Genomic DNA, 23,502 nt, shown 5'->3' with positions numbered 1-23,502 from the left:
TTAAAGTTCACGAAGCGATACGGGAACGAACCTCTACGATTAACGACTTTGTTAATTGTTTGCTCGTTTCACGTTGCCGTTTTGTTAAGTGTCCTCTGATGAGGCCAATTACTATCAAATCTCTAAAGAATTTCTTTACGGTTGTTTACTAAATTCTGATACAGTTTGATTAGGGATTTTAATTGAGTTTATTGATCGAACTCCAGTGTTGCTTATAGGAAATTACATTTAGCCAAGAGACAGTTTCAAAATGATTTTGTGATGCTGCTTTAATTTGATTTTACCTTTGGTTGTTGTGAAAGCGTTTGGTTGATGGTGCACTTAAGGGTTCATTATTTGGTAAGAGATAAGTGATGAAGTGATTCCTCATTGAATAGAAATAATTTATTTTTTTATTTTTTTATAAATTCAAGCTTTATTAATAGTTTCAGTTTTTGAATATTTTTAGACTTGATCTTTGCTAGAGATCTTCTGTTTCTATTCCATCGAAATTATAATCGAGTAAAACTTAACATAAGACAAGAATATAGTTAAATTAAAAGTCATCTGTTGTATTTAAGAAATATTACTGAAGATCGATTCAAAATAAATGAGCGTGCTTCATAAAGTCTAACAGCATAATATCGTTTGGCAAATCAAAGCGAGCGATTCTAACAATAAGACGAATTGTAATCTGATTTCAAGTTCAAAATCAACGCACCATTCAGTCGGCTAAGCCGAATTAATGCTTTCAAAGTCTATACCGTTTCCTTGTCGATTCGCGCTCTCTTATAAAACTGTGCCGAGACGGAACTTGTACGTTTGGCTGATCCCTGTTTATTTATTCGTGCAACTAGTTTGGACTTTCACTGTTAACGATTGCAATGTTGCACACATAATACCTGAGTCAGTGAACGAACAACGAAGGTCGTATAAAACGGGACGAAACTTCATACTTTTGAAAGTTGTCATTTTAATTTTGACTAGACTTCCTTAAGAATTTATTTAAATATATACAAAAATAGCGGTCCATTTTTTCGAACATCAGATTTTATTTGTTTAAACTTCGGTTCGAATTTTTGAAATATCTAAATTACTGGCTACTTTACAAATATTTGCATTATTTTTAAAGAAGTTCATCACTGATTTGAACCATAGACTTTATCATCGTACCTTTATTTTCTAATTTTTGTAGTTTTATTTTGGTAAGTATTTAAATCCCCAAATAAAACTTATGATAACAATGAATCATAAAAAAATTAATCAAACTAAATAGATTAACTACTGTTCAAAATCTTGAAATTATTCTAAAACCAGCCGAGATTGTGTAAGAAAAGTCAACGATCAACAAGTTGTCTGAAGAAAAGGAAACCTGTAGCTTCCTAGCATTCGTCGGAATTCTATCCTCTTATTAAATCGTTGTAACGAGGTAGAAATACTTATTAGTGTCATATAATGTTCGTTCTGACTCCGTTAATTAAACAGTAGCAAGCTTCGGCTCGGTTATAATGATATCTGTGTCAATAGTTTCGAATCTCGTTCGCTTTTGCTTCAGCCTGTTCACTTTCATGGAATCACAGAAAAATATCCTGCTAGGGAATCGTGCGTAAAACAACACTGACTCATTCGAACTGAGACGGAAAATCCAAACCAGCAACGAGCGGTTTCGCGATCGTGACGCGAGTACCACTACCTTTGAAACATTTTTAAAAGCGGTGAAAGATGAAAGCGCTTTAAGTTCAGAAAGCAACTAACTCATCGTCAGTTTTTTATTATGGAAAATTTAAAGAAACAATGATAAAGTAAAATAAGCGTAGGTACCATAATTACTACCATACAGATAATTGATTTTTAATGAATGTTACTGAAATTAATAATCTCTAAACTCTAAACGATGGTGCTGAGTCATTTGTGAGTCAGATCTATTTATAAAACGTAAACAACGATACTTTGATTAAAATTAAATATTCAAATTTTTAAACAAAAATTCTCATTTTTAAAAGAATGGTAAAGAAATGTCTCAAATTAAATTGAAATTGTTCCAGTGACTCCTCATCCAAATGTAATGAATTTGAATAACTCACTGAATTTACGTAATTATTTACTGAAATTATGTAATCAAAAAATTGAAACCTCTAATATTGCAACGATTACTTTGACAAGATATTAATTCACTTGGAAAATAATAAAAGTTCAGATCGTAATCCGACTAAAGGCTGAATAATGGTCGGATGCTCTTCAAAGAAGTTATCTGTGCGGTTGAAACAGAAAAAAGGGGTTAAAGTAGCCGAGTTCTCGTCAATTTTTCCACTTCCAAGTAACTTTTACATGGTCGAGCTCCTTTCTGCTCCCTCTTCGATTCACCACCCTTATTCAGACGTTGAAAAGCTAAGAAACGAATGTACTTTTCCACGATACACTGTGCCGTCGTCATGACTACCATCGTCTTGGATAATCTTCTGCCTCTAAGGACATGTCCTGTGTTATATCAGGCCATTTTATTTCTCGTTTCCGCGAAAGCGTTCTTCGCTTCCAGTTTAATTCCGAGAGATAGTCAGACATCGTAATGATCAATGATACATTTTGGGGAAACCTTGATCGATGTTGATACATCATTAGAGAGTCATCGAATATTTCAGTATATAATATAAAAATAGGGTAAAATAAAATGATTTAAGATATAACAATGCAAGGAAATAGTCACTTTGTTTAAAGATTTATTATGAAATAGATAACTCAGAATAGAAAACATTGGAATAACAAACGATAAGATTATTGTCGGGTGTGAGCCAAATTTCTTAGCTTTATTAATAGCGTTAAATGTTTAATATTTTGTATTTCGCAACATCCTACGTGAGAATTTTAAAATTTTATGAAAAGGACCAATCCCTCGGGGGGGGGGGGCACTCCAGCCTCTATCTATTTATGCCTCTATCTATCTACTGATAGAAAATAGAAGATTAAAATGTCCAGAAATTAAATTTTGAAAGATTTCGGAGCGCAGTAAAAATTTATTAGTATTAAGATTAATGACAATATTTCTATTTTTCAATCTCTTATAGGTAACATGCTCACCTTGGTTTTTCCAAAAGCTAATCCAACATTATTCTAAATAATTAAAACTATACTCAATATTTGTTTTACCATCTTATCTCAAATATCTTACAAATATTATAAATAACATAAAATAATAAATGTTGATGTACGAATTTAAATATAAAAACAATACCAAAAGTTTCGCTTATAACTTACATTTATTTATGTTTTAACTGATTGATTAATATTGTTTCAATCTTTTTGTGCTCTTAAATTTGATTGCGAAGATTCGCATATATTGAGAAAATGTCATTAACAGGGGAAAGGATTCGAGCGTGGAAGGACAATTTCCTGGTGTCTCTTGGTCGGACATTTCCTTTGACTAAAGTTGTTCGGACATTCTATCTCACAAGATCCTGCTGGCTTTGAATCGCCCAATTCTCTCCCTTTTTGGTAGCTTTGCTCACTCTAGTGCTCTTAATACTTCTTTGTAATTAGATACTATTATCTTTTGCACAGTTTAAAAAAATATTTGTAAAAGAATTTGTATTATTTACGTTATTAGGTTGTTGCATATCAAATGTCCAATTTCAACTATTTCCAACCAATTTTCAACCGTTGGAGACGTAGTGAAATCTATTTTCTCAATTATTACTTTTATACCACAGCAATTTATATTCTTTATTGTTTTTCACGCTTCCATCAAATATTACGTATTCAACATTATATTGTTTATTGTTAAAGTTACATTAATGCGATAACAGTTAAAGTTGGGGGAAAGTTGACGCGAAGGAAGTACTGAATTATTCGTAGCCATTCGTTACTTTTCAGGGTGGAGGGAAGCTATCGGTAAATGTAATGCATTATGTATGAATGCGTGATATTCAAGTAAAACGACTCCGTTTCAGAAAATGAACCTCCCTTAAGGTCCATCGTAACTGAGGGTAATGCTTACGAGTGATTTCTGTTTCATTCTTTCTATTGCTGAGGTATCAAAACACCTTACAAAATTTTTTTAAACTATATAATAACAATAGAATATCACGTCAATGTTAATAAATAAATGCATTTTTATTTGTATTAAGAATTTAAAATATAAAAAAAAAATAATTGATGGATTCAAGTTAAGTAATGATATTTATTAAAGTACAGTTTTGTGGTAAAAATTAATAGAAACATTTCATATTCGATGCAATATTTTTTGAATACAATTTTTCTGAATTAAAGTTCTAGTATAATTCATTTATTTTAATTTTTAATTATATATTTTTTTTATTTGCTCATTTTAAATGGTGAAATTAATTGTATAAAAACAATAAGAAAGAAAAGAGAAAATAGGAGAAGCAGGTGATGGATTTAAAACTGACCACGAGTTTAACAAAATTCAAACACAAGAGAATTCCATTAACCTGGAATGTAAGATATACTCTGAAGTATTGTTTCTAAAATTGTATAAGAATTGAACGACTCAAAAACTAAATTAGCGATGAAATCAGACTTTCGTAGAAGAATTTTTATTTTAACGATACACGTTAGTATTAAAAGTAATTTAAAAAACAATAATATAATTTTTAATCTTTAAATATTATAAAATTTTGTATATAAGTGAAAAGCAAATATTGATTTAAATTTTCCCGCGTGGACTTATATGTGCAAACGGTGGGGGCCACAGAAGTACTGTTCAACGATCACAAGAAGTTCCGTGAGAATATCGCAATCTGATTGGTTGCACCCCACCTCAGCTCACACGTATTTTAGGTCGCGACGTATGATTGGTCGAAATGGTTGCATCTAATATTTAGACCATAGTGTCTATGTTTAGTCTGGTGTAAAACTAAGGGAGTAATCGATGTGTGCGTAGTAGGGATGTGCGGTCCGACTAATGTGTTGGGTTCCCGACTAATCGAGATGGGTCGGTTCGGAAAACATCCGGCGGGCTCGAACGGGCGTCCGATGCTTGCGTGCAGTCGGGTAGCCCGACTATTTCGGGTTCGGTCGGGTACAGTCGAGCAGATTTGGACAAGCTCCCAAATTATCTTATTCCAAAATTCCATATAAAACAGATTTTGCACATGCTTATTGCAAGTATTAACAAGCACATGAGAGTTGGATCGCGGGCCGCGGCCTGCGGGAGCTCGTTCGAATCAGCCCGACTGTACCCGACCGAACCCGAAATAGTCGAGCTTGTACCTGACTGCACGCATGTACCGGATGCCCGCCCGAGCCCGCTCAATTTTTTCAGAGCCCGCCCGAGCCCGCTCAATTTTTTCAGAGCCCGCCCGAGCCTCTTGCCCCTGTGTTGTCCCGCGACACAAAGAGGTGCGTCATTGCCACTGCGGGTGAATTGATCACTTGAAGTTTTAATAGTATAAATGAAAATAATATGACGTTCTGTCTTCCTTTATATATTATGCATAGGAGGCTTCCATCGTTACATTGTCATTTGTCCCGGAGATGCACTTTTTCACAAAAGTGCTACCGTTTGTAGTTCCAATTCCAATTATAGTCCGAGGGAGAGAAGGGAATCCGGAACATCACCATTGTTCTTGTCGAAGCCTGATTTGATCTTGAATGTGCAACATTATGCTACTTATGTAATTATGCTACTTATGCTAATTATGTATCGACTTTCATGTTTTTAAAAATTTTCAGTAGTTAATCTATTAGTGCTGGATGTTATATAATACATTATAAATTACATAATAACGTAAAAATGATAAATAATATTCAATAATTATATATTGTAAAACAAATTTAAAATAATATTATAATTTACTAATTTATGAATGAGTTTCATCCAAATTTTGTATAGCTATCACTGAAGTAGGCATATTTTCTCTTCTGCAAAATGTTAGAACTAGCGTGAAATTATCATCATCCGTTCGATGATTGTCATCTCAATAAATTCGAGAAGGCATCGAATCTCTAAAGTGTAACAAATGTTCTAACCTAGCTTGCGGATAGCAGAAGAAATATAAAAGGATGATAAATCGATAGTTCAAATCAAAATTACCAGCAATTATTGTTTGTTTATCTAATTCCAATAGTGAAAAAGAATTTAATCGAAATTGTATATTATTAATGTACAAACCTTTTTTTTCTAAAGGATTACAAATTAGACAGAAAAGCAATTAGAAAAATATTCCTAATGTTAATTTTTTGTTGTAAACGTCGGACTGTGTTTTACCAACAAACGTCTAAATGGTATGTTACGTTTTTACGTAATACATATTTCACTTGCTTTATTCCTAGACTTTGTTCAAGAGCTCAGGTCGTTCACCACTCTTAAGTTTCTTTAAGAACGTTCTTTTTAAGACGTTCCTATTCTTTACTTCTCGTACTTACAGAAAATACCGTTTCGAATAATTTTTAAGAAAGATGTTTGATTTAAGAATTTGTTCGATGATTCCGTTTTGAAATGATTTTATATTTGTTAATGAGCAAGTTATAAATTTAAGTGATTTTTAAACAATAATGTAAAAATTATTGCTCTTATATATTCTGTTCCTTGAATTTCTTTTTATTACTAAGGGTCTTATATCTTTTCCTGTGTTACGTATATTAAATTAAATTAAATCAAATCAAAACTTAAAGGAAATAATTTGAAATCAATTCAAATGGCTAATGATATCATAGCATCATTTAAGCAATAATTAATTGATGTAAAAACATATTTTTGTCCAGGTTTTCCGAAACTTAATTGTTACATAAAAATTACTTAAATCTTATAAGATCCATAATCAACCAAATAAGATCTTACCGTTAGTTTAATAGTTTAAGAATATAATTGAACATTTCTGAAAATAACCATAGCTTTATTCGCATATTAACGATAAAAATATTCTATAGCTTTGAATCATTTTTTAAAATTAAATTTGAATTAAAATATGATTATAACCTTCTATTGCAGTTTATATTTATACAAGATAATGTAACATTTACTTCATTCCTATCACATTTCGTGAACTTGAAGTCTCATGACTAAAATTTATTATTTATTGATAGGATATGGAAACAGTGAAGGAATACCTAGCGTTCATCAATCCTCATTGGATAGCGGTGGTCGCTACAGGGATGTATACCCATCTACGTCAAATTTGCATAATTGGTTTGTGTTTTGATGAAGACACCACTCTTCCTTTTGATCCATCTTATGCCTCGGTGATTTTTGTATTTTCTGTCCTCTGTCTTCTTGCTGAGTATAGACTTTGGCCTAGAACTCTTAAAGAGCCACCGATTCAACTTCTTTATATTTATGAAGTGAGCACAATAAGTATTTTCGCTTTTAATTACTTAAATGACAAAACAATGATGCGCGAACAATTTTTACGGAGATAACATATAAACAGTTATATAGTTCCTTCTTTTTACTTCTGAAGATGTTAAGAAACACTTTAGAAATTTATTAAATATTTCTTAACCCTTCCAGCTCTGCTGATGGCAATTGCATCATATTTAGAGCTCTGCGGTACATACTTGCAATAGACGTCGTTGTTGGTGTCAATTGCCATGGTAGAAAGTCGGTTAAATTTTGCGCCGGAGTTCTTATAGCAGTTATATGTAAACACTATTTTACGCCAAAAGAATTTTTGTTGAGTATCAAAAAATCCAAGGCTGAAAGGGTTAAGCATATTTCAATATTTGGGTACAATGTTCTTTTTATTAATTAACGCAACGGTACTATATTTCAATTAAATCCAACTAAATGAAAATATTTATTTTTCTTAATATTTATGTAGATGTTGGTAGCAGCTTTGATCACGAACTTAACTACACGTGCTATTTGGGTGCCACTTATGCATGCCATCAATTGTTTAACTCAGGAATCAAGCAGATGGGTGAGTTTATTGAAATTATTTCGCTTCCTAGAGTAATTAAAAGCGTATTCAGTATCCATATAAATTTAATATAATATAAATTTAGAAAAAATTTACAATACTTAATTACAATACGTTACTCATCAAATTAAACCAACAATTAAGTCTTTCACTTTTCCACTTTGGTCGTCAAAATTTTATACTGTTCTTCAAATATTAGTTTTGCAATACACAAAACATGTTGAATATCAAGTTTATGTTGCATGAAGAGGGGGTCACATAATTGGACCAAATTGTACCTTAACTTTGGTTACAGATAAAAAAAGGTAGAGAAAGAACATTAAATAAAAACACTTATAAATGCATTGTTATAAAGTTACAATAAAAATAAAAAGCAATAACTTCTCGTACATATCTACATTACAGATCTACAATACATATCTACATTTTGTTGTTCCAGTTATTATGGCTGAATGCAACACTGGGCCTAAGTCATTACTCTTTGCTGACTGATTTTGCTTACTATATGGCAAAAGATTGCGCCGCGATGCACATGGCTTTCTGTATGTCTATACTGTCATTCGTCTGGATGTTGGATGCCACCGAATCATTGGACGCAATTTTGGACACTAGGGCCAAGTAGTGAACCAGTGATGTTTAGTTTTGTAAGACACTTGCATTGTAGAGCAACTAAGTTATAAATCGTAGTTCTTCATTCAAATATTAGCGATATAATCAATCAATCTAAAATATTTAGGGCACTTGATGGAGGCATATTACATAATCCGAGTAATACAATTAAATAAAATAATCATTTGATTAAACAATTTCATTTTAAATTTGGTATACACGGTGTCCCGGAACTCGCGTAATTCTCTGGAAAGGGGGGTTGCTGGGGTGATTCTGAATAACTTTTTCCTTTACCAAAATGTTGGTTGAAACTTCGTTTTTGAAATATTAACGAAAAGCACTGGCCAATCAGAACGCGCGCTGGACCACGAGAGCGTTGGCTTTCAACCGCACTCGTGGTCGTGAGCAAACGCATTGGCACAACGTGGGTATCAAGGGAAGGGTGCGATAAATGTTACATCGTCTTAAATTAAGAACAATGTGGAATTATTGGTTGCTCTTGAACAACGAATAAAAAAAAAGAAAACGTGGTCGTCGCGGGACGGCCGACAAGAGCGAAGCTCAGGTCATAATGCGTAAATTTACAGTTTAATTAGAATTGTTTTTAGTAATTTCATAGTACAATTATTGAAAATGAAAATAAAACAGTCAATATTAGAGAAATGATTTTTATTACTGTAGATAAATACGACGAGATCGTCTTTTGTCGCGAACGTTCTCGTACGCACGATTGAATCCGCTACAATACTAATACATAATCATTTTGAAAACATGTGAATGTGAGAGAAATAGAGGAGAGGGGCACGAGGGATGCTAGTAGGAGGTAGGGGAATCGTAACGTTCCCTCAAGTCGATGTTACTGCCGAACGCGCCAAGGAGAGCTTCGCTCTAATAATGAATCGTTCATGTAGAATGAATAAATCGAATTGATCCAACACTTTTATTCGATGTTTCTACATTTGAAAATAGGTTATAGTTCGTGGCCATATATCTGTTATTCTCGGTAACCGAGAGTACCCGAGAGAGACCCGTGTCGATCCTTTGAATATTGCTGAACGTAGAAAAGGACAAAAAGCGAAACAGATCTCGCAGACGCTCAAGCTAGCAGTCCCATTTGAAGTTGGAAAGGAAGACCAATAACGTTATGAAGACGTTACGAAGTACATAGTGCGAAATATTATGTACATGTTTTCGTTCGTGTCCAGTGCAATAGCAACCTGATTGTGAATAAAAATGTTTATTTACTTGAAAGAATCGGACCCTTTCGGACCACGTAATGAAATTATGTGAAAGGTGATAGTGACCGTGTGGTTCAGTGAGTTTAATGATCTCGTCTGGAGATCAGCTATTCTTCGTAATGTGTTCCCTCTTCGAATGTTCAGGATCGACACAATGATCCAGTGACTGTAAACTATTTTCATTGCAGTCTAGTCATTTACAGACGAATGGGTAAGTTTCATTTACATTCAATCCTTTTTTTATGATTTGCAAACTTATTTTGATTTCCAAAACGTGTATTCGTTTTTCTCCATATCGAACATAGAATAAAAGTGTTGGATCAATTCGATTTATTCATTCTACATGAACAATTCATTATTTTATTCGTTGAGCAACCAATAATTCCACATTGTTCTTAATTTAAGACGATGTAACATTTATCACACGCTTCCCTTGATACCCACTCTGTGCCAATGCGTTTGTTCACGACCACGAGTGCGGTTGAAAGCCAACGCTCTCGTGGTCCAGCGCGCGTTCTGATTGGCCAGTGCTTCTCGTTAATAACTCAAAAACGAAGCTTCAACCAACATTTTGGTAAAGGAAAAAGTTGTTCAGAATCACACCAGCAACCCCTCCTTTCCGGGAATTACGCGAGTTCCGGGATACCCTGTATAGACAAAACAATCTACTTTTTTACTATACTTCTTGAAATAATTACACTTTGGATTAATTTCATTTAACAGATATACAGAAAAAGAATTTTTTATGATTAAATGTTTAATTTTTTTATATTCCTTTTTAACTAAATTTAAAAAAGTAATAAAACACCTATTTACCTGTAATATTTTATTTTTTCCTATTACTAAGGCTTAAATAATTGGTAGCTATTCGTACTACATAATTTTTTAAAGAATGTATTTTACTAATAGTAATAATTTTTTAATTAATTTTTCTAATGATTCAAAGCTTTCGGTTATTTCTTAAATTATATTTATAATGTTCGTGTATTTCTTTCTCAGAGAACAAAACGGCGGATTTTGGTCACTTTGCACATGCAAAAGGAGAAAGATTAGTTTTGCAAATCCTGAAGTTACAGATTGGTTCGTATATAAATTTATGTGCAGTGCAGACCCTGGGAATGAAAATAAGCAATCAGATTCATAATTCAACGTAATTCATTTTATAATAAGTATTTATATTACATAAGTTGTGCTTTATAATTTGGATGTCTATTCGCGTATTATACATGTTTACTTGTAATAAAGTCCTTTTTTTGACACATTAACAGATTATTATATTTCGTAAAATAAATTTAAATAATTTAATTAAGAAACTAAGACTACATTATCAATATTAATGTTGTACTTTATTTAGTTTGTTATTTTACTGTTTGAAATGAAATGAATTTTAAAAAAAACTTTAGATATTAACAAAAAATTGAAAAATTTGGTTTTAAGGCGGTAACCCCTCCCATGCCGGGTCATTTAAATAAAGGTTGCTAACAAATAATAACAAGAATAACTATTTGCATGTTTATCGATACATTTATAGTAACAATCGAAACGTTGAAAACAAATTCGAGATATCTCGTATATTTATCTAACAAACGTCCTTTTCAACCAGTCGTATTTAATAATCTCTTTGTAACGTTGATATTAAATAGAAGCTCAAAATGATTGAAGTATAATATTCCTGAAAATGGTACAGTTGCTCCACACAATTTGGGCGCTATTGCTAAATGCTTTGGAACTTCCAATTTTTCGAACATGTTTTGCTAACGCTATGGAGGACGAAGATCGTGAATCGTTGCTTTGCGGACCACCATTTAGTTCATTTCTCTTTAGTCTTGGTATTTATATGATTATCATTCACTCCACCCTTTTCCCACGTTCTTTCCGTGAACCAGAAATGGGTTTCTTAGTACTCTATGAGGTTAGTAATGTTTAACTTTCATTCTAATTTTGATTTTTTAACCCTTGTGTGAGCAATTAGGTACCCACGTAGTCATTGAAGCTTCAATATTTAAGATATTTTACATTTTATAAACGTAAGTAAATGTAAGAGCATTCAATGTATAGGGATTCAGAGAAGTACGTTGTTGTCCACATAAAGATTAAACAATATTCTACAGAATGCTAAAAAAAATATGATATCTTGAAAATTGCAATTTCCTTACTAGAAAGGTATTTGAAAAATTCTTTCCTATTTAAAAATCTGAAGTTTCATATTCGAGATTTAACCGAATAAAATTAGGTTAATATAACTGCATAGTAGGTAGCCTCGGGAAGAATGACGATGCGAGGGAGTACATATAAGTAAATGTCCCACATATAATCTCACCACCACTCGCGTGTCGACATTTACGCAGGAAAATTTGAATTGATTTGAATTGATGCTTATCTGATTATTAATCTTTTTTAGTTATGTATTAAATTTTATAATATTTAACAATTAAAAATTATATTATTCTGTTCCTAAGAGTTGTCTCTGAGAGTTCCTGCTCCCCCTGTAACGCCATTTTTTCTAGGGAAGCCTATTTTGCTCGATACTGTAAGTACAATACATGGTTCTTGAAACACCATTGAGCTTATTTTTGTTTGCAGTTTCTGGCCACAGTATTTCTCTTAGAATTTACATTGGCTTGCATCTGGACACCTCTTGATGTGTTAATCTCAACCAGGCTACCCACGACTGTTTGTCACGTAACGTAACAATTTCATTCATTCTATAACATTCCAATAGAAAAGAAAAATAGCATATTAAACTACTTTGTTTTTAAATAAATGCAGTTGCTTCAACAGTTTGGTTCCGATGATGCAGTAATCTCATTTCTCACAAGCAAATCTTTGACAGTGATTATAACTTACACGGTTGCAATCACGTTCCTTCTTCTTACACTTCATGTTACAGATTCGGTGGATTATACAATTCTTAGGTATCATTTCGTTTCATGTAATTCCTCTTTAATGACGAAAGGGTTAATTACAATTAATTTATTTAGAATTAATATCAAGCACTTTCTCTAGGGATTGTGGTGCAATGCCTTTCGCTATGGATGTGAAAGAAAGACTATGGGACAGATTGCAACGAGAACTTTCATTTTTGAATAAAGAAACAAAAACTTGTCGTTGCAAAGTTCGTAGACGTGGTCGAAGCAAGAGTCATCTCAAATAATAACAGACCATTCTGTAAATTGATATGTAAAGTTTCAAAAAACAGCCAATGTAAATATTTATGAACTTATTGGATATAATAAAATAATTTCAAACAATTATTTTAATACAAATATATTTTTTAATGTTGCCCGTTCTTCTGGTACCCCTTGGCGTATTTGTTTTTTTCTGGGGTGAGCCAGGCTCCTTAGCTTTATTAACGGTATCAAAAACTTAGGATCTTACACTTTGAAGGATTTTGCTAGAAAATATTGAAATCATATAACTTCAGAACCTTACAATTTTTAAATACTAGAATTTTGGAAATCTTAGAATTTGAGAATTTTATAATGATAAAATCGGTGAACTTGTAGATGAGCTACTCCCTCTCCGATTTTGATCATTTTTAAATATGTTGTAAAATTCGTCATTTTAAGCAACTTTTTTCCTTTAAGCTATATGTCGGACTCGATTAGTTTGCGAGATATTCGCGAAAGAATATTGTTACTAATCCAGCGAATTCTGCCTATACGTATGCGCCCGTGGTCATGTGTGCGCCGGCTCTCTTGCCTACCCTTTCTGTAAGCAACAGCGTGTGGTCCGGCTTCTAATCATACAACGGGTGAGCTGAAAAATCAAATTATAATATCCGACGCGCGTGGCCGGCCGAGGACGGCCGAAATATTAATCTCATCTGACCTAACCTAACCTACGCGTATAAGTAACAGAAAAATAAAATACTGTTACTTACATGTCCAATTAGGTACATGTACCTACAAGTATAAGTAAAAGCAAAATAAAATACTGTTACTTACATGTCCAGATTAAGTTAGGTTAGGCTATATTAATATTCCGGCCGCCTTTAGGTAAGTAATTTCAAATTATTGAAATTAGTTAAATTTAATTTTAAGCTCACCCGTTATATGAATGGTAGTCGGGCCATGTGGTGTTATTGACAGAAACACTAGAGAAGCGAGTGTCGCTTGCCGACGCACACACAACCGCGGACGTATACGTGCAGGCGAAGTTCCGAATACGACCGGTCGCCGATCAAGATGAAATTTTGAGGAGGAGGGGGAAGGGGGAAGGGGACCCCAAATATAAAGTGGTATCTTCGGCTTCCTATTAGTTTCCGAGATATTAATTAAAAACTTTCGTACATTACATAGAATTTTTCCTATACAGACGTAACTAACACAACCGTCTTTGCTGTAGTAAGCTGACATCGTCAAGTGTCGAACAGCCGTTGACACAGCAGGGATTCTAACCTGACTATCTATAGGGTGTCCTATTCCAAACTTTGGAGATACGACGACTGTTGTAGCGTTGCCAGCCGCCTTCCGGCGGCCGGAAATTTATCTGCCCTAACCTACGTATAAATCAAATGTGTTTAATGTAATAAAATATAAAACATAACGTCATGTAACTAAAAAAATGGATTTTACATAGAACACCCTATAGAAACGGAAGCCGATATCGCTATGGTGTGAACGACTGTTCGACACTTGACGATGACGATTGCTACAGCGAAGATGGTAGTGTTAGTTGTGTTTGTACAGGAAAAATTCTATGTATTGTACGAAAGTTTTTAATTAATATCTCGGAAACTAATTGGAAGCCGAAGATACCACTTTATATTTGGGATCGTTTACCTGCTCCCAACCAACCCTCCAAATTTCATGTCGATCCGCGACCGGAGACATTCGGAACTTTATCCCTTTTTTACTCCAACCTGTATGTCGGACTTGCTTAGTTTTCGAGATATTCGCAAATAAATATCGTTACCTCTACAATATTCGTATGCGTTCGTAGCAATGCATACGACCGTCGCGTCGCTTGCTTGTACATACATAATTTCTGTAAACAGCGACACGGAGCCCGGCAAACTCTTATGTAACGGGTAAACTTAAAAATCAAACTTAACTTATTTCAATAATTTTGAATTGCATGGCCGGCCACCTAATGGCGGCTAGTATATTAAGGGGGGCAATACAATTGGAAGCCATAAATTTGCAAGGTTTTGCGGAATTTTTTTGAACAGGAAGAAATAGTCGTACATTTTTGAAACTTTTGCATTTATTAACATGTATATTAAGGAAGAAAATCATATTTTTTTAATCTTTAATTTTTCAAAATGGCCGTCTTATTGATATGATAGTCGAACAGGTCCGCGCGGGAGGTGGAGATCGGCGTGACGTGTAGCGCCCGTTCTATCCTTCTCAAACATTGGAAACAGAAATAACTTGTTACTCATACCCATAGTTTCTAATTGAACCTAAATACAAATTGAAAAATTGAGAATTGGAAGATTTACATGCGTTTGGATAAAATGTTCATTTTTTAGAGGTTTTCTTGTGTAGTTTTTCAATATTTTTTGCAATAAAAAAGTACTTTTTACACAAACAATTAGGTTTAGCGACAAGGTAATAGTGTTCTGAAGCTGTGATAAAAATTTCAGAAAGATCGGTTGAATAGTTTTTGAGTTACATTTCCCGCCAATTCTAAAAATTATGTTTCGAGAAAAACGCGTTTAAAGTTTTGCTTGGCCACAGCAATGCTCAAGAGGCGTGTCACCCTCGGAGGCTATAGCTTCAAAAATACTTCGAATTTCTTTTGCAAATTTTGGGATGATATTCTTGACATATTGAACTAACAATTTATGCAAAAAAAATATTTGCATTTTTTGAAAGTTCTAATTGTACTGCCCCCCTTAATTTAATTTAACCCAGGCGTGACATGAAAAGGGCAAGTGCACTCGTGTTACGCCTATCCTAATACCAACGATTTCGTGTATGAGATAGTGATTTTTCGTTCTTTTTTTGTTTGTATCAACGCACCCTTATTTATTTTATAATGTTAATTTTGAAGTAAATAATAATTATTACACTTAACAGTTGAATTGGGAAACCATGAAGAAAACTGAAGATTTGATGGGTTATTTCATTCAACACAAAACGCTAACCGAGCATTTTTATTTTTATGAAAAAGAAGGCATTTATTTCATTCGAACTGAAATGCAAAGTACAAATTGGTATAGATAATATAGTGGTAATAATGTAATAATTAATCGTTAATAAATATCAATTCAATTAATAATACAGTGTACCAATATAGTGGGGAATATTATATATATAGTAATTGTACTACACGGGATGTGTTCAGTGGCAGCGTTACAATCATTTTGTGTCATTATATTACAGTGATTTTTCCAATCTCGCTGACCGATGATCATTTGTCCTCGATTGTGCTTTCATAGTTTTCACGTTTTTCTTTTTAATTCTTCCTTTCTTTTCATGCGCCGCGCCGCACTGATTTGTTACATTCGATTCAAAAAAGAAGGACCGGGGCACTGACCATGATACCAGAGAAAAAGATTTTCTGATCGTCTGAAAATACTTTCGGTTGGATACAGTACAACGTTAATTTACTCATAGAGTAAAAATATTATGGAATAAATTTAGAAAGATAATGAAGTATAAATGTAGAAAAATAGTATAATTATAAGTATAAATTTACGATTAGTAAAAGAGGAAAAATTAGGACCCCTCAAAGCAGAAGAATCAGTAAGCTTCTTTTGTAAAGAGCTAAACGTTAGATATTTTTAGACTTCGTGAACCAAGAAATAAATTTATAATTGTTATGTAGGTAAATATTTATAAAATAGAAAACATTTTCACGAATTCTTATGGATACAAGTTTGTATCATGGTTTATGTATACATCTTTCCTTCGATATCAGTTGATTAATAGCGTAAAAATAACATTTCGAAGAGTCACTGAAAAGAAAAATACAATATATATTATCAAAAGGACATTCCAACCGAATATTTTCAGCGATACGAATATTTTATTTTTCGATGTACACAATGTCTCGCTCGCTCTTCGTAACACAAGGGTTATCATTAGAGATGGGATCAAGTTCGATATGTATTCGCTTCATGGGATTTGAATACTACTACTCGTAAAAAGTAATAATTGAAGAAAGATACTTGTATCATAAAACATGAACTACTTTCGAACCATAAAACGATACATTGAATATTGAAATATAGAAAATTTGACAAAATTTTATAGTATAAAAGTATTGTGAAGTAGTCCTTACGATCTGAAATTCCTAATACAAAATTAAAAGTAGATAAGCAATGTTAATCGTACTTTACGCGCACACGAAACAAAATAATTAATTACACAATTGTATAGCATTGAACACAATAGGCTTCTTTGGGGAAAATAACGTTACAAGGGAAACAGGAATTTTTAAAAACTTAATTTTGACGATCTCAATATTAAAAGTGATTAAAAAATAAAATATAATTTTTAATTACTAAACATTATAAAATTTAGTATATAATTAAAAAATATGAATAATAACATAAATATCGATTGAAATTCTCCCGCGTAAACGTCTAACGCAAGTAGTGGGAGATGAGCGTCCTGCATAAAGTACTATCGAGAGATGGAAAGAACATTAGGAAAAGAATGCGGGTACGATTGGTCGGAGTCGGTACGTCATGCCTCACGCACATGCATTCTGGATTATCAGGCGTTACATATTGGCCGATGCGATCACACATTAATCGCTGTACAGTCGAGAGATGGAAAGAACATTAGCGGCACGGTACAGGGGCAAAGGGAGCACTTTGCACGCTCCGTCCTGTCCCCACGTTTGATTCTCACAGTTCAAAGTTCGTCGCAACGCTAACTTCGTACCATCTCACTTTCTCACAAAGTTTCATTTTCCTTCTTTGTCAGGCGACGCGATTAGTGTGTGATCGCATCGGCCAATAACGCGCGATAATCTAGAATGCATGTGCGCGAAGCGTCACGTACTGACTCCGACCAATCGTACCCGCTTTCCTTTTCCTAATATTCTTTCCATCTCTCGACTGTACTTATATATTATATTATATGGGACCCTCTCCTCTACACCGCCACTCTTCCCAGGGCCACCTAAGGGAAGGACGGAAGCCCAGGATATCGCCATCTTCACTGGGGAAGCCCTACATGCTCGTTACCGTAGAAAGTGATGAGTAACGTTAGTATTATGCTAATAATGTAAAATATTCATTTAAAAACTTAAATTTAAAAATTAACCAACTGTATCATTCATAACTGCATTTGAAGTGCCTTATTATAAATGTCCATTTTTACTGCAGCAATTAATATATGTAAACTTTTAATAGAAAATTTTTACTTAGGTAAAATAGTCGTAAAGAGTCGAGTTATAATTATAAAGTACTTATAAAAAATTAGAACCCACTTCATCTAGGTTCGAGCTTATTGCTTCTCTTTCTCCAAATATTCGAACCTATTTTCAGTATACTTAGATCCCACCTCTAATCTTTGTTCGAAAGATGTAAAACGAACAAAGAGAAATTTCGAGCTGGCGAGAAGAATTCTGTCGTTCGACAAATCGGACTAGTGCCGTTGTAAAAGTAATCATCGCTTCATTGAATCGTAATTGTACCGGATGGAGGGTCGAGCCACTCTGCTCGAGCATTTCTCTTTGTGCACGATTAGGCAGTGCTTGGAAAAAGTTTACAGATATGTAGGATGAGCTCGCGTGGCCGCCGTTCTTTTCGTTCGCATTTTCACGGGGCTTCACGTTTTCTCCTTCATTCTTTCTTTTACCATAACCGGAGAACGGACGTCTTTCGGTCATTTATCAATCCAGACAATGAGATCTCTTTGAGAATAAGTACGTTTCGTTCTTTATTTTTATTTTCGTATTGTTCTCCATCATTTTTTAGGTGCATACCAACTCGTTTTCGGTAAAAAAGTTGAGCCGTGTGTGCTTGAAAGAGATACCTTAAATTAATATTGATCATTCGATGGTAAATTCGTTAAAGAAAGTCGACGGCTGTTAATTGATCGTTTCCAAAATGTTCGTGTATTGCTGAAACGGATATGATCTCTGCTAGAACGAAACGAATATTCATGACGATTAATGTCGACTTGTTACGAATTTCTGTTTTCGTACAAAAAGTACATTGATCTTCGTGAAATCAGATTAACTCCTACTGTAACGAGTAGGTGAACTTACTATATAATAAATGTATAATGAATTTAAGTTACAGATGACACGAACGTTGCACGATAATTGTTACACACACAGAAACAAAAATATTAAATATTCACAAGTAACTATACTACAAAATGTACAAGTTTTACTTCTTTGGATTCATTTCATTGTCACTCGTGAACACACTTTGAACATGCATCATACAAAAGAAATGTTCTATTTTAATATTATTGAATAAAGAAAAATTGTCTTATAATTAACAAAAAAAAATTTGTAATATCCTAACAGAGTACGATTTTTATTAATGACTAAAGAGAAGCTATTAGCTTCTGATTCTTAAAAATACAGATTCTTTTCAACCAACCACGAGTACGACCGTTATGGAATGACGGCCGCTTTTTGCTGTTAACGGTCTCACTTCTTTTTTTCGATCTTTTATTTTGTTTCATTAGAATTTCGTTTCTTTCCTGTATTGATTCATCAGTGGCAAATTAAACCGTAATTATATACTTTTCCATGCAAATCGCATTGATTCTATTTATTTTCGCATTCAATAGACGAAGTGTCTCGTTAGCTTCGTGAATTAACACCTTACGAACTACTTGCATTTTGGCATTAATCTTCAAATATTTTGCAAAATTATTGAACTTTAATGTAAGTTAAGTTACAAAAAAATTTCTTAGTTGGATTAAATATCCAAAGATTATTTCAAATGCTTTCATATAAACTTAATATTTTGAAATGTTTTATAATTTGCAGAATTTGTGCTAATCTTTTTTCAAGATCTGTATCACTATGTATGTATAATCCTATTGAGTTGATTTCGGAAATCTCAAATATCAATTAAAATAATCATAAATTTGCCTTTCAATGTAAAAAGAAGTGTAACATCTTACAAACATTGAATAAAAATCGAAAATTGGTGTAACTATATTTTAACTAATTTTTTCAGTCACTTATTGCAAATTAGTTCGTAAGGTATTGCATACTACTGAACATTCTTCGAGGTGCTTAAGTCGCGCGACTGGAGAGAATCTTTTTTATGAGTTACTAAATTGCGCTAGAAATTTGCGCTAGAGAGATAATCTTGGAGTTTAATTTCACATGTTCTTCATATAATATAAGAATCTTTTCAGTTTCAAAGATTTAATAGAAAAGTATATTTCATACTGAATATTCTTATATTGTTTCAATGTTTACATTGCCATTTTAATTATGCGGTAACACAACAGAAAAAAAATTAAATTAATATTGAACTGAACCCGATATACATTCTTTATTTCTCTTGCAAACTTAATCTCCAAGAAATTGTAAGTTCTCTTAATTTCGTATATTTCGCTGTTATAAGCGTATCGCGGGATAATCGGTTTTGCCACTGTACACTCGTGTGCACGCTCACGCATGCTATTTAACTCATTATCAGTTAATCAACGATAAACCGTTCGTTCTCCTACAACGCCAGTCCGTCGAATACTGTGTCTGCTTAGAAACTACTTGGCGGGGTGAAATCGACGTTAGGAATGGCCGGAGAAACGAAAGGGTGAACTACGAAGAGGAGAAGGAGGAGGAGGACGGTGAGACGATGAAACATGATCATTTATTGATGCAAATCTACCAACATCGAGAATACTTTTTCATTGCTTGACTTGAAAATCAAATCACTTGTTCTCTTAAAAAAGAAGAAACAAAAAAAGGAGGAAAAAAGAAATAGAACTTGAAAACTTGAAGTTAACAATAAGATTAAAAATGATCTATTTTTACAACTGGCACTGCATACATAATTTAAATAATTAAAGATTATTAATACAAGTACATATCCTATAATTTGAATTCCAGTGTACATGTACACCATTCGTAACGAAAGGGTTAAATGAAAGGATAAAGTAAGGTTTGAAAATTTGATATCATCCATCAGTATCAGTATAAGTGTTTCGATTAAAGATAAATGATCATAGGGCGTTTCTCAATGGCAGTAGAGGTTACAAAAGGAAACGATACAAACGTCGAATTAACGGGTATGGGAAACGTAATATCACAAACATCACTGGGAAACGATACGACGAATCTTGGTAGGACAATTATACAGAGATGCTCGGTACCGATCGCAAGACGAAGGGAACCGGTACACCGAAATACACGACGTTACTTACAATATTCGTACAAGTGCTTAACACTATGCCCGGACCACACGATCCGACGGAGCTTCCCCTAACCGATAAATTGACTATTAATATTTCCGTAGAGAAATTTTACAAATCAGTCGAGACACACGCGTGGAGATGTTCCGAGGCGACACTATCTTTATCGTCGTGACACTAGGATGTTTCCTTTGCCGGAAGCCGCGTTGTGCTCGCCCGAGATACGTCGCGCATGATCAAGGGTCGAAATTACCCAGACGACCACGAATCAAAGGATTATCACGTCTTTCGATCGTTTTGCTTCATATCTTTTGAAACTCTCGACCGGTTCGACACTGACAGAAAATAAATATTAATACTACGTCGAGAGTTAAATCGTGAGCTTTTCTCGACAACCGTCCTTGGTATTTTTCGCTACGGTTACTCTTCACCCTCTTTTTTTTTTGTTTTTTAAACTTCTCTTTACGTTTCCTCGTCTGTATGTAATTCATCTTCTCATATATATAATATACATATATGTATATATTTATATTTATATTCATTATTTATATCGCTATATAATATTAATCGTAATAATTACATATGCGCGCGGTAACTCTCTTTGTTCTTTCGCGGACTTTCGTGCGCTCCACTTTACTGAACTCTCTTTTATTTTTCCACTTTCTATATATATATATGTATATTTATATTTATTTATAAATTCATATATATATATTTATCATAATGTCAATAATAATACTATCAATAATTAATGAGGATGCTGGTGACGGTGACGATGACAACGATGAGGATGGCTTTCGACTCGCGACATCTAAACCCGCCTTTTAATATTCCTAATAACCCTATAACCGTTAGGATCGTTTGTATTACGCGAACGAGGAAGGCGTCACGAATCATTTATCTGAGGATTCTTTTTATTAAAAACTCGACAACACTTGTCCAGGGTACGTTACACGGAACCAGGTAGCCGGTGCGCATTCGCGTTGGAAAGGAACCGAGTAACTATTGAAGATGAAGGTCAGAAACGGGTCAAATGAGCAATGCCCTTGAGGTACGACTCGGTCGAAAACGGAAACGATTACGCACACGGCGACGATACTGGCATCAGTAACGTTTATTATAATAGTACCTTTTCACGTAGCACTAAAAATGTTTCCAAACAGTTTAATGTGATAATTAAAAGTCATAATTTTTGTACTGTCGACTCTTGAAAGACTCATTTTTTCTGAGTTGACTTAACAAGGAGGTCTAATTGGGAAAATAAAATTATTTTCAACAAGTTGGTACTGCAAAATGTCAATGCTGTAAAGTCATTCACTTTACTGTCACGTGAAAATGTCCCCTAATTCCAGTCGAACCGATGTTGTCGCGTCGACGATTAATAATTAACCGATCGAATACCGGGACATCGAGGTCAGTGGTACCGATAAATAGTAACTATGACTGTGACTAAAAATAATGAATTGTATATATATATATATATATATATATATAGATTTATTTTATCGATAGAAAAGTCTTGCGCGTTGTTAAGACACGCACGAATTCACTACGTATACGCGTAACGTGCTATACAGATAGGTATGCACCCTCGAAGGGTGACGCAACCGTAGGGCGCGTTTGTAATAGCCGTGACTTCGACATACATTTTATTGCAACAACGTTCGTAACGCGACGGGAATCAGAAAGCCCATTTCAATGGGATCACCATCGACGAGCGGATGCGTTTTCATTTATGCTTCTTTCTCATTGCGTAAAATATGCCACGTACCGGAAACGCGGATGTGGCTCGATGATTGCTGAATGAAACGGAACGTTCTTGTTGCTCGAGGAAACTTAATACACCACTTCGATTAGATTGCGGGTTTTCTTTCTATTTCCTGTTTCTCTGTTCGTTTCTTCATAGGTATGTTCATCTCGAATTGTTCATACGAATTCGCGTGTTCTATTGGATAGTTTCTTGTTCGTTTTTTCTCTGTTGATTTAAGATCATACGGGCACTATTCTTCCTACAGGTGTATGGATCGTGTGAGCTATGGAGTTTCGTTGAGGATTTCTTTAGTCCTCTTCTTCGCTTTCCTCTGCTGGCCCGTACATGTCAGCCAACTTGTCGAATCTTGGGCCCCAGGCACCTAAGTACTCGTACTCATGCTGCTCGTCGTCTGTTCCTGTTGATTTTAAACGTGTTTCGCGTCCATTCCTCTTTTCTTTATTATCAACTTTTATTTCATCTGATATTATTATTAACGAGCAATAATTTTTGAATTGAAATAATAATTGATGATTATCACCTTCCATACACGAAGGAGATTTATACATCAGTAATAGTTTAAATAATTGTAAAAATTCTAAGAATTTAATTTATTAAGAAGTTACCTATTATATACATTAAGAAGTTTGAGAACAATTTAAACTACTGAGCGATAAATTCCAATCTTTCCCTATAATAATCAATTATAATTAATCAGAATACAGTTAATTATAGTCAGTTATTTTGAATTTCAAGATACG

The 23,502-nt window shown here is 33.8% G+C and overlaps 2 protein-coding genes across 4 annotated transcripts in view; one reads left to right on the top strand and one right to left on the bottom strand.

Annotated features, from left to right (window-relative positions):
- The first annotated feature begins 26 nt into the window (after positions 1 to 26).
- On the top strand, positions 27 to 12,824 carry LOC114876217. Of its 3 annotated transcripts, XR_006830512.1 has the most exons (7): positions 27 to 339; positions 7,021 to 7,275; positions 7,755 to 7,853; positions 8,293 to 8,497; positions 10,700 to 10,850; positions 12,284 to 12,382; positions 12,470 to 12,824. XR_006830512.1 is itself a non-coding variant. In XM_029187452.2 (5 exons), exons 1-4 carry the CDS (start codon positions 313 to 315, stop codon positions 8,473 to 8,475), a joined length of 564 nt encoding a protein of 187 aa, XP_029043285.1. In that variant the 5' UTR covers positions 27 to 312; the 3' UTR covers positions 8,476 to 8,497; positions 10,700 to 10,942. The 3 variants fall into 3 exon arrangements, 2 of the variants coding, with proteins under 2 accessions (XP_029043285.1, XP_046146023.1); XM_029187452.2 differs by lacking the exons at positions 12,284 to 12,382; positions 12,470 to 12,824 and having other exon boundaries at positions 10,700 to 10,942; XM_046290067.1 differs by lacking the exons at positions 27 to 339; positions 7,021 to 7,275; positions 7,755 to 7,853; positions 8,293 to 8,497; positions 10,700 to 10,850 and adding an exon at positions 11,150 to 11,612.
- Positions 12,825 to 16,604: 3,780 nt separating this feature from the next.
- The window catches only part of LOC114876213 (neural-cadherin), a 371,715-nt gene continuing 364,817 nt past the window's right edge, over positions 16,605 to 23,502 (bottom strand). Inside the window, exon 38 of the mRNA XM_046288745.1 lies at positions 16,605 to 23,159. Within this exon, the coding sequence (XP_046144701.1) occupies positions 23,050 to 23,159 (110 nt within the window). The 3' untranslated portion in view covers positions 16,605 to 23,049. The remainder of the gene's footprint in view (positions 23,160 to 23,502) is intronic.

The sequence above is a fragment of the Osmia bicornis genome, chromosome 2 (genome assembly GCF_907164935.1).
Source record: "Osmia bicornis bicornis chromosome 2, iOsmBic2.1, whole genome shotgun sequence".
Taxonomy (NCBI): domain Eukaryota; kingdom Metazoa; phylum Arthropoda; class Insecta; order Hymenoptera; family Megachilidae; genus Osmia; species Osmia bicornis.
The sequence above is the reverse complement of the archived record's forward strand: the minus strand, read 5'-3'. Positions and strand labels throughout refer to the sequence as shown.

What these genes read in the sequence shown, in the direction of transcription:
- LOC114876217 (XM_046290067.1), top strand. Translation starts at nt 11,379, where the DNA reads ATGGTACAGTTGCTCCACACAATTTGGGCGCTATTGCTAAATGCTTTG. An exon ending in GTTTCTTAGTACTCTATGAG is followed by an intron (nt 11,613 to 12,283) that starts GTTAGTAATGTT and finishes TTTTGTTTGCAG; the next exon opens with TTTCTGGCCACAGTATTTCT. An exon ending in TACCCACGACTGTTTGTCAC is followed by an intron (nt 12,383 to 12,469) that starts GTAACGTAACAA and finishes AAATAAATGCAG; the next exon opens with TTGCTTCAACAGTTTGGTTC.